The following is a 12,400-nucleotide window of genomic DNA, read 5'->3' on the forward strand; positions in this document are numbered from 1 at the left end:
TTTCTTTTGAGAATATTTAAAAAAAATCGTAGATGCCTAAATTGCGAAAAAAGTTAAATAAACAATTGATTTATTGAAAAAATTGTTTAAACAATTTTTTTTATCATAAATAATAAAATAGGATGAAAGCGTGTAAAAAGCACTTTCCAAAACCCTCATAAAATTTTTTAATCGCGTAATTAGAAAGGAAGTTACAGGCGTTTGAAACTACCCTTGCAGGCATTGGGGTTAAAAATTCAACCCCCCCTCACTTGGGGAGGGTTGGTAATCCTGGTATATAAGTTTGTGGATTAACTACTGTTGGGTAGGCGAACATATTCCCAGAATTTAGAGACAATCGAAAAACATGACTTTTTGAGTTGGGGCAGTTGAGGAATAATGCCCCATAAATTCTTTTAAATTCAATCCATTTTTACGGAAATCAATGGCATTTTTTCATTCTGAACATTTTTTCCAATTCATTTAAATATAAATTGAATTGTTCCGAAATCCAGTAAAATTTGCATGGATTTTAGATAAATATCTTTTTTTTTAATTCAACCAGACAAAATAGCAACATTTAAAAAAAGGAATAGTGTGCAAATGTTTATGTAACAGAATAACAAAACAAAAAATATTAAATATCCATCAAATTGTTTCTTTGTAGGGTCGAACTCAGGTAATAAGGAAAGAATAATAATTTTTAGCCAAATTTTTAAAAGTTTTTTTTAACTTCTTAATAAAAAATTAAGATTTCATAAAAATTAACATAGAGGTGCTTTTCCTGAAAATATTAAAAATCGAGTTTCTAAAAAATACCATCTTTAACTTAAAAAAAAGTTTTTGTTTAACTTATCCTTTGATCACGAAGATATCTTGTAAGTTTGATGCCGGCCTAAAACATGGATTAGCCTTCATGATACTGATAAGATGCTTTTCCGGTATTAGAAGAAACTTTTCCAAAATATTTGGAAGAAAGAAAAGTGGGGTTTTCAAAAGAAAATATTTTTTTCATGTTCTCAATATTATACCTATCAGATGCACTTAATTCTTCACTTCTGCAAAATGCTTTTTGGTACTCCGCTTTAAATTTTAACATAAACTTTTAAAGCTTTTGACATCACGATGTACTTTTCCTTCAGTGAAATTAAACTCAATTGCTATTTTTTCCTAGCAATTATTTTTCATATTCGTATTTAAAGAATCCGTTTCTTTATTTTTAATAATTTCTTTATATTTTGTTACTATTTTAAATAGAGATTCTTTTTCGCAGGAAGATAATTAGGCGATCTCACTTTTTCTGCCATCTTATCACAGATAACACGAATAAAACAGAAATATAACACGAAAAAAACACATACAAATTCACTTTTTTTAGGTTAGTGTGGAGTGAACCTTACCTGGATTTGGCGCGCATGGCCATATTGCTTTACTTTCTACTCGACCGACAAGTAGCCAATCACGCGAAGGATTAAAAGTGAAATAGGAGTTATTTCGAAACGATTATCTGGTTATCTAACCGGGGCTATTCTATTTATTTATTATTATATTTATTTGTTTATTTATTCATTATATTTATCCTATTTATTCTAACCTAAACTGTCTGAGAGATTCGAAACCATGATCTCCAAGATGCTGCTTCGCTTTTTCATTTATAATCAAACCTACTCCTTGACTAACATGTGATCAGCCATCTACTCCTAAACATATTTCAAATCTGCCTTTAACAGCCCATTTTCTTGTCTCTACTTTCGCGTACCATTTTCTTTTTTAAAGATAACTTACTCTATCTCCCAAAATTGGATCTTTTAGCACTATCTCAATTTTAAAAACTGTGTGCAGTCAACAAAGAAAAAATTTGTTTCTACGTTTTCCTCAAAAACTGAAGAAATTTTCCAATCAAACTTTTTAGGGTGTAATTTAGCACTGATTTATCTTTGCTGTATTTTGTTATTTTCCTGATGGAGGGTTACTACATTTCTGGAAATTCTCACCTATTCATGGAATGACAAGGATTGTCGGAGAAAAACTGAAAGTGTCATGAAATTTTCGATATGCTTAAGTTTTTTATTTGTTATTTAACCTCAAATTCACGGTTTAATCTTCCCCCACGAGTCACAAATAGTCACAATACTCGAAATTGTTTAAACACAATTTACTACTTTTTAGTTCAAATTTCAACTGTCGTATATTAAAAAGTAGCTTTGTGGTCGACAGGTTACTAGGTTGGCATACTAGGTTAACCACAAATGGCTTGGCCTGAGCACGTCTATCTATTAAAGTAGAAATTTAAACATTTTCGTCTGAAAGTGCAAGCGTTTGGTTATATATTTATTTAGTTTTGTTCACGATTCATCTTTGTAGAAAACTTATATTGGTATTGAAAAATTTAAATTTTGTATAAAGTTTTTCTTTTTATTGACTGGAAAACCTTCCTTGATTCAAAACTCAACTATTTTGTGATTTATATAATCGTTCCCACTAAAAAACTTCAACATCAATTAGAAAACAAAATTTTTTGTGTATATATAATTTATCTTCTAAGTGTAAGGTTGTTTTTAGGCAAGCCTTTTACTTCTTGCTTATAAACAGGAAGCTCAAATCCAGCACAATATGCCAGAAGGTAATACGAAAGTAAAATTTAATCCTCTGTTTCTTGTTGCAGAGTTCAGTTCAGCGTTCGATTCTTCCGGTCGAGACAGAAAGCCATCTTCCGACAGGTCTGCTTCATTTATTTATTAAAATTTTACTGTATTGATATATATATATATATTTCGATTTTTATTGTTTAAGAATAGGTTCTGTCATCCTGCTTTAATCAAATATTTACAAAATTTTATTATTTGAATATTAATTGTAATTATAAAAACAGTCAAACCTCTATTGATATAATAATGACGTTATTATTTGGTTAGGTCTTCTTCTCCTGCTGAGCTTTCCCTTCGTGCCAGGACCAGATCTCCTCCTGCCAGATTCGATTCTATGGTCAGGTCTTCTCCAATTGCCGAGAGCTCTCGTCGTGACAGTTTAACATCTCCTCCACGTCCTACTACTAGGAATGAAGCTGTGCGCATATCTGGTATTACCTTTGAAGAAATAAGTTTGGTTCAGCTCGTTCCAAAAACGAATCCAAACCAGCGGTTTAAAATACAAAAATACACTTTTCCTTCCAATACACCACTTCTAGTAAGAAAAAAAAATAATGTTTTTGGGCCCTTGCCGATCCAAGAAGAAACTGTATTATTAAAGCCAAATGGTGACATTCTTGCAATTTTTATGAAAAACAACACAATACTTCGCGGAATATATAAATCAAGAGATGAGTGTGGATCTTGGGTTGAAAGACGGGTGAAAATAAACATACACAGTCACGAGATTCAAGATTTAAATACAAATGAAAAAGAGGAGGCTCCCTTAGGCGCAAGTAACTTAGTCTCACATAAATTTGAAGTAGTAGATTTAAGAAAAAATCCACACCATTCATCATGACTTAAAAAATCGTCTTCACGAGATTTCGTACACATTATTCTTAAAAACCTTCTTAGTTGCATAATTTGCCAATATGACTTTTAGTGACTCTTTTTAGTTTGTTCTCTTGAATTTTCTGAATTTTTGTACATTGCAAGTTTAAATTGCAGTAAATGTTAATTGTGATTTTTTAGTAATAAAATCAGAAATTCCGTTCTTAACTTTTTGACCACATTTTCTTTAAACGACAAAAGATTCTATTTATAACCCGTTGATCATATTAAATAAGATTATGGGTTACAATCTTTCCTTCTCCATTCCTCTTCCTCCTTCCTTCTTTTCTTCCTCATTTTACGCAACACCCCCTTTGCCCATGCTACTGCCCTTTCGCCCCCCAACAATGCACCAATACTAACATGCTTCACCAGCTACTTTCCAGCTTCTTACATTCCATCAATCAGTGTTCCACTGTTGCCTCCACCTTTCTGCTGGATTACCACATTCTCTTCTCCCTAGAAAGCCAGAATCTATTAGAATCTTCCATGCACCCACATTGTATCCTCATAATAAGCTCCTGATTTTTTTTCTCGATTTTCTCATATAAATATTTTACTCTCTTGCTTGGCATAATCTACCCACAGTTTTTGTTAAACCTTCACTCTCTAACACCTCCTACCCTAAATACATCTACCACTCCGGCTGCGTGTTAAATTTTTATATTAGTGATTAAAATAGCAAAAAGCACTGGGCTGAGCGGCAACGCTTGCTACAACCCCCTATTGTCGCGAATCCTTTATCCTAGCATTCTGATTCAATTTTTTGATTTAATTACTGACCGATAGATTTAAAATTCGCACACAAAAATCAAAATTTCCCTGATAACAACTTGAAAAGAGATCTGTAAACAAATGAAAAATATGGTAGTGAGTTGAAACAAAATATATTCATTAAAAGAAAGAACATGGGAGACATAAACGACATAAGACGTTCAAGATGATAAAGGACTTGAGTACCAGAATCAGGACTAGTAAAAGACATTCAATAGGTCTTCCAAATCATCCATTCATTCTGAGCATATGAATTTCAGATTAAAAGAAAGGACATAAATAAATTTAAAATTAAAGGTCAATGGTATACCAAAGGACAATGTTATTCACAAACGATTTGTGCACTTGCATTGGTAAGAAGAATATCCTACACATCGTTCAGTAAAGAAAAGCCGTTGAGGTGTGGCATGATGCTGAGATTCGAATTTGATTTGCGGATAATAGGAAAACAGGAAATCTGTCCTGATTGTCCAGGAAATTTAAAAATACATGATCAAAGTTCTGAGGCTTCCACCATGCGTCCATTTTTCAGATTATAATTGAACGCTTAATCAAATTGATATATAAAAACCTTTAACTTAGAATTTAAAGTTTAGCACACGTTAAAATTTTAAATTACACACTAATTCATTTCATTATTATAATTTGATTGGTCATTCTCCTGAAGATTTGGAAATTAATGATCCTAGACCAAAATTCTCTTAAATTTAAATTTAGTAAGTGCCTTTGAGAATTAATTAAGAGCACGGTTCCTAAATTATATATAACTTTTCGTATATCCGGACTTCGCCTCTCTATCCATCCAGGAACCATCCGAAATTTGATTCCCTTCTCTTATCCCACCTTTAGTCTCTTCAAATACCTCCCTTACCCTCTCGACCAGGCCTTTCTCCACCTCCTTTTCCTCAATCGCCTCCCACAACATCCACCTGTCCATCGTAGGAAATTCGCATATGCTTATCTCGTTTCTTCATCCCTGTTCTAACTTCTTGTGAACTAAATGCGCGCTTCGGTCTCTACACCATCCAGCCCTGCTGACACTGACCTTCTTAACTTTCTTATCTTCGTCATTCAACTCCTTCATCGCTGCCTCCTTCGTTCTTCTATTTCCATTATCTCTCTTCCGTGAATCTAAGCCCTGAAACGATTATTTCAAAAACTCGCTCCACTCTTCACTCTCTATCTTTTAGCTTATCCCCACTCGATACATCCTAAACCTATTTATTAACCTTCCTACTTTCTATGTACTACTCCTTTTTCGCAGTTTTTTCTTTCCATATTTTGTACTTCCTGTTCACCTTCCTTTTCACCTTTTTACATTTTCTATCCTACCACGGCCACATCATGCCTTACACATCTTCCCTAATTGCTCCTCTGATACTACTTTCCTTTGCACTGCGAATTTTTTAAAGTATTAACTTATCGTTCGCCACCACTCTACCCTCCTCTCTTTTGCTTAGGAATTTTTTCACCTTTCCTGTGATACTTTCAATCCCATTCTTCTTTTATGCAGTCACAAACTTACAGGTTACCCCTCCCATCTTTACTGTCCACATTTGCAGACTATTCCCCTCCTTGTATACATGAACTTTGAACTCTAATCTCTGAACACCTCCTGGAGTAGCCACCTATAAGCCCTTGGCAGCTTTGGCTCTATTCTGTCCCATTTCTTTATCTCTACTCACGTTCCTATCAGTCCCACAAAATTAAATTCCTGAATGTATCTCTAGAAATCCTCACCTTTCTTCTTTACCCATGCTACGTTGCAATACAGCACCTTCACTACTTCTTCAGCATGCTTTACCTCCTCCCTATCTTCGCTCCTCTCCCTTAAATCCTTATCCTTCTAGTTCTTTTGTTCAGCATTCTATGCGCCTTCCTTTCCTTTCTTTCAAATCGCGATAAATAAAGAACTTTCGATCCCGTATCCTATTTCTATTTGGCATTGCACCTAACTACCTCCCCCAAATATTTTTTTTCTCGCCCTCTCCAATGTACCTTCTTGCAACTTTGTCGCCGCAGAAGGAGTTAAGCCAAACCCTATTAAGATCAAGGAAATTCAGGAATTCAAGCAGCTGAAAACACCTAAAGACGTGTAATCATTCCTAGGATTAGTTGGATATTACAGTAACTTTATAAAGAACTTTTCTTTCATAGCTAAACTACTCACTAGGATATCTCAAAAGGATACAATTTGTTATTGGACTCCAAAGTGTAAATAAGGTTTCGAGAAAGTAAAAATGCATTAACACCCTCACTAGTATTAAAGTTCTCCGATTTTAAAGAATATTTTACTTTAAAGTCCGACGCAGCGAATCAAGGATTAGACGCAGTGCTATCTTAAACACGCCACCCTTACTTATTTTTTAGCAGAACTCTTGATAAAGCAGCATAAAATTACAGGACTTCAGAAAAAGGAACTCTTAGCTATAGTATGGCTACTGAAAATGTTACGTCAATACTTGCTACAAAACAAGCTTAAAATTCAAACTTATTGCAAATCACTTATTTGGTTACACAATGTGAAAGACCCTAGCTCGCGATTGTTACGATAACGATTTCCGCTAGAGAATTACAAGTACGGAATTGAATATGTTAAAGGAAAGTAGAACAAAGTTGGAGACTGCTTATCCAGACTATTTCCAATTCACACCAGCGATATTCTAAAATAAGCGCTGGACAATATAATTAACTAATGACGATAAGCTATCACATACCAAATTTTGGGTGCAACAGTTGAACGCTCAACTATAATTAAGGACGAAATACTGAATAAAATTAATATCCCAGTCAGAAGAATGTGCCAGTCACTAGAAAATAGCGAGGATCCAATGATTCATCTGGATCCGAAACACTTCAACAAAATGAACTTTAGAACAATTTTATGATATTTTGATTGAATCCAATGCAAGAAAATAAAAAATAAAACATGATGCCTTCAGAATACTCTGAAGAGTAATGAATAAATAGAAATACCAACATATAACGAAAAAGATTAATTGCGGAAACTAGGCTACTTCATCGATGAAGCTATTAGCGAAAAATTAACATTGGTAAGACTAATATTCGGTGACCCACTCTTTACACCAATAGAAAGAACTAAAATAATTAAAGAAGCGCATGCAGAACATCTTGGTAAAAAAAAATACAATTGAAAAAGCGAAAAAATAGGACAATGGATAGGTATAAATGAATACATTAAAAAGTAAGTTAAAATATGCCTTAAATTGTCAACTCCAAAAAAGAACAAGAATTAAGAACCAAGTTGAGAGAATTATAACAGACATTCGTTTTGAAATTCAATGAAAAATAGCCCTTATTATACACGGCCTATTATCTGAAACAATAAAAGGTAACAAATTCCTTGTACCTACCAGATAGATTCACCCGCTACAAGGTTTTCACCCTGACGGCTTTTTATCCACAGTCTAACGGAAACATTGTAAGAATGCACTTTACCCTTTGGAACCTAATCAAAACAAGCATCTCAGAGAGAAACACTTAATGGGATGACAATTTTAAATTTATTAACTTTGCAATCAACACGATGAAGAATCAAATAAGAGGATTTTCACCATTTAAACTTATGCTTGGGAGAGTAGCTAACATACCATCATTGGTGCAAACCCTGTGTACGAACCAGGAGACACAGTAAAAAATATTAACAACACCAAATCGGACAAACGCAACCCCTCTTGAAAACGCCCTTTTAGAAGTTACTGACTACATATACAATAATAATTTACATATAAGAAATAAGGATAAAATTATCCGAATTCATATAAATCAAACATAACCCTATTTAACAGATGATAATGACACCCCTTTGGATCTTCCTCCTAAACCTAGCACCGATAATCAGTGCTAACTACGCCCTCGAAAACATTCAAGGAAACATCCGCATCGAGGAAATCTCTAAAGTACACTTGTTTCTTGAAATGTGGAAAATAGTTATAGCTATAAATATGACATCCGCGGCAATAGACTAATGAATTAAAACAGTATTCTATACAAATTATTAGGCAAATAATGTCAATAAAAAGATGAGCGAATTTTGTGGGTGATATATCCAAAACTCTGTTCGGAACATTGAGCGAATATGCCATGAAACAAATTAAAACCGAATTCGATACAATTTATGGAGATAAAAAACACAGCTAGCATCCTGTCAAATCAAACAAAGGTACTCAAATTAATCTCAGACTCCTCGTTAAGAGACAGTACATGGATAGCTTCCAAAGAGAATGCTGAAAGACAGTTTGTAAGAAACATTACTTAAGGCCTGAATGCTGCAACGAAGAATAATTTGGTCAACTACCAAATTAGTAGTAGTAGGAATATTACCAGATGCAACAAACGAGGATATTGTCCACATATTAAGAGTTCCTGACTATGATTTATATTTACATTAGGTACCGCGTCTACATTTTCTTTTATTTCAGACCAATAATTTTCTGAAGTCGAGAATTCCTTAATATTTCTAATTCATGCAGAAGCATTATTTAATAGTTTCATTGATATCTAGGCAAACGTTTAAAAATGAGGAGGCGATTTCCATTATGTTTTCATTTACCTGGCTCGAAGCTATTGCAGGAGTAAACTCCCAGATTTTTTCGAAGATGTTAATGTTACTTCAGATTCGTTGTGCCAATTTGATCAGAAAGTATCTGCATCTCTGTTCAATAATAAGAAGATTTTAGGGATTACAGATGACACTTAACTTATTCAAATAAAATCTGAAACTAAAACATTCAGGGCACATTAGATGATCTTTACATTAGAAATTGTACAAATCTTGCTTACAATCTTTTTCCAATTGTTGTGGAACGATTATCCTGTGCATTGAAATGCGTTTCTAAGCTATCCCACTGATCTAAAATTAGCTCTATTTCATATAATCGGGCAATCCAACGATTCCCAGATAACTTGGCGATTTTTTTTGGATTTGAATCGGCAATAATTTGATGCAACTGCGTGTAATTTATATTTCTGTTCGTGCTTCGAGAAAAACCATGAGTGGCTTTGTTTAATTAAAAATTCCAAATTTTTTGGCCGAACATCACACGAATGTTCAGCACTTAGGTGTAAAGAATGCGAAAGGCATTTTATTGTAACAAGATGAGGAATAATATTAGTCAGTTTGGAGGATAAAAAATTGTGCTGACCAGCGATTGCATTAGCTCCATCAATTCCACTACCAAGAAAATTAGTTAATTTGAAATTGTCGGGTTTAATTTGTTTTTAACACTATTTGTTATGTTTTCACCCGTTCCACATTCTAATTCTAATAAACGATAAAAATTAGTGTATATTTTGCGGCCACTTTGATTGAAATAGCGAATCTTGATATAAATTACTTTTTTTAGTCCGCCGTAGTTGTTTCATAAATAATTATCTCTTATTATAATAAGAGTGTAATTGGAGGCTCTACATCTTTAATCAATTCGTCGAAAAAGCAGCGCGAAAAAATATTAAGAAGCAAACCAGCACATTTAGCGCGATGGAGCTTTATTTTAGAAAGCATTTCCGAATTACAATCTAATTGTGGAATTGCCTCACCTAGGTAATCAACTGTTTGCATATTGATGTGCTCATCAATAAAAGCAGCAAGTTTAACTCTGCTTTTTTGGGTCAAATGGTGCTTTTTTATTTTAAAAAGAAATTATAATAATTGAAAACTATGATTTAACAGATCGCAGGGTAACGAAAGGCGTTAATTATTAATTTTTCTGCCATTGATTAATTTGTAAAAGCACTGTTTATATGTCAAATGCGGTTAAAATGTGCATTCATTCATGGAATATTTGTAAAGAATTAATAATTATTTGAATGTGAAGAACTATAATAGTAAGGCATTTTGAACTTTTTGGAAGCGAAGAAGTCGAAATTTCTTTTGGGGCTGTCTTAAAAGAAGAAAAATATGCTGAATTGCTAAAAACTTCATAAACAATCTAACTGTTTGAAAAATGATTTAATCTGGCAAAATATGCCAGAAGATAATACACGCGGAGAATTTAATCCTCCGTTTCTTGGTACAGAGTTGAGTTCAGAATTTGACTGCTTGCCTAATGGTGACCCTATTTATAGCGCTCCTTTTTACGGAACTGCTTCTGCTCGTAACAGAAATCAATCTTCTCCTTGTGCCGAGCCTACGCTTTGTGCCAGGTCCGGGTCTTCTCCTGCCAGATCTAATTCTTTGGTCAGATCTTCTCCTACTGCTGAACCTCTTCTTCGTGTCAGATCCAGGTCTCCTGCTGCCAGAAATTCTTTGGTCAGATCCTCTCGTAGTGCTGAGCAATTTTTTGTATCAGATAGATGGAAAGTAGCAGATATAGGAAAGTGGGCGAAATATCTAAAAGAGTATTCGGAGAGGTGGGAAAAAGATCCTGAACTAAAAGCATACGCGTCTCTAAACAACTTATCATAATCACTTTGTTTATCTATTTAATTATTGTATTTTATTTATTATAATAATGATTAATACATTATTATATTTTAATTATACTTTATTCGATGATGAATAGACTTAAAGTATTTTGTTGATTTCGTAAGACATTTAAATTTTGTGAGGAATACATTTGTATTTTTTATTTATACATGTTATACGAAAACGCTTTCTCCTGTATGAAGGTAAATCCTCCTCATGTTTCTAAATTCAGGGGAAAACTTTATTCTTCTAATGACAAACTGCTTATGGACCAAACAGTAAGTCGATTTATCCCGCAAAAAGAGATTCGCTGTAAACGTTAATGCCAACCTGAAGGCAATCTGGTTGGTTCCCTCTTAGTGTTCGTCAGCAGGTAAAGGTGTGCAAGCAGTTTCTCATGCACCTCACAAAGTTTAAAGCAGCCAGAATCTGACGGATCATTTAAAATTGAAAGATGGTTCGAACTTTGTAGATAAAAGAGGTGGAGACCAAGTGGGTCACAAACCTATTAGAAAAAAAGCTGCAGTCAGAGAGTTAATTGGAAATCTCAAAGGATCTAAGAGACACCACAATCGAAAAAAATCATAGAGAATTCATTTGTACATCGACCTGTCCTTCAAAAAACATCACGTCATGTACAACAAGTCGATGAACGCCACCCCAGATCTGTGCGTTTAAAGGGTCTACCCACTTTAGACGCGCAAAAATAAGGCTATTTTCAAGAATTTATTTTATAGGTTTAAATTATAGATTCTGATATATGGAGTGTATATTCAGTAGGTAAATGGCTATAGCGCATATCATATGAACCTTTTTTTTTAAAAAAAAAAGTTTAAATCAAAATTTTAAAAATCTTATGATACGCGCTATGATTATACTTATAAAGAATAAGTGGTAAAATTTTGGTAAGGAACGGTTAAGTAGTTTCAGAGATTTTATCAAAAAGCCGTCCAGAAACGTTTCGAGAATAACGCGTTTAAATTTTTTTAACGAAAAATCGTAACAAAATCTCACTTGAGCTTAATCAGCGATGCCTGCACCATACATTATGCCTTCAGTTTCTTCACAATACTCATTTTCATTTAAAATAGGCTATATGCGATTGAAATTGATTTTTGGATCATTCTAAAGTGGGTAGAACCCCTTACCTGTCATTGTTTCGCCGCATATTTTGCAAAGATTTCAACATGGGTTCAAGTCACCAGCATATTATGTCTGTGATTACTGCACATTTATTAGTTTATGACTCAGAAACAAAAGTGGCTTGATGGTAAATCATAGAAAAATCCCCCTAGTACTTATCAATTCTAACTAACTCCCATAACACAAAACAAAACGCCAATGAGATGTCAAAATAATAATAGAAACCAATGGGTTAATTTAAAAAATAGGTGATTAAATAAAATAATATTATAGATGGTTGAGAAAAAATTGACGCAAAAAGCAATAGTTTACAAGAAATTCGCGTAGGTATTGATGAGCCTAACGAAGGCCAACAATTTCAATTAGAAAATCTTCTCCAAAATAAAATTGAAGCTTATTCGGGAAAAGAATATAGAGCGACACATTTAACAAACCATAGAATTTGATGTACAGGACCACGATCTCATTTATCAAACAGTAGATAAATTATTGGAGTAAGATATGAAAGACCCTTCTTGTTCTGATTTGTCAAAACCTATAGTATTGATTAAAAAAC

At 33.6% G+C, this 12,400-nt stretch overlaps 1 protein-coding gene across 1 annotated transcript; it reads left to right on the forward strand.

Annotated features, from left to right (window-relative positions):
- The first annotated feature begins 2,592 nt into the window (after window positions 1-2,592).
- Window positions 2,593-3,525, forward strand: LOC117172172. Its single transcript, XM_033359997.1, has 3 exons — window positions 2,593-2,602; window positions 2,645-2,699; window positions 2,895-3,525. Exons 1-3 carry the CDS (start codon window positions 2,593-2,595, stop codon window positions 3,466-3,468), a joined length of 639 nt encoding a protein of 212 aa, XP_033215888.1. The 3' UTR covers window positions 3,469-3,525.
- Window positions 3,526-12,400: the final 8,875 nt, after the last annotated feature.

This window comes from Belonocnema kinseyi, chromosome 4 (genome assembly GCF_010883055.1).
Source record: "Belonocnema kinseyi isolate 2016_QV_RU_SX_M_011 chromosome 4, B_treatae_v1, whole genome shotgun sequence".
In the NCBI taxonomy this organism is placed as follows: Eukaryota; Metazoa; Arthropoda; class Insecta; order Hymenoptera; family Cynipidae; genus Belonocnema; species Belonocnema kinseyi.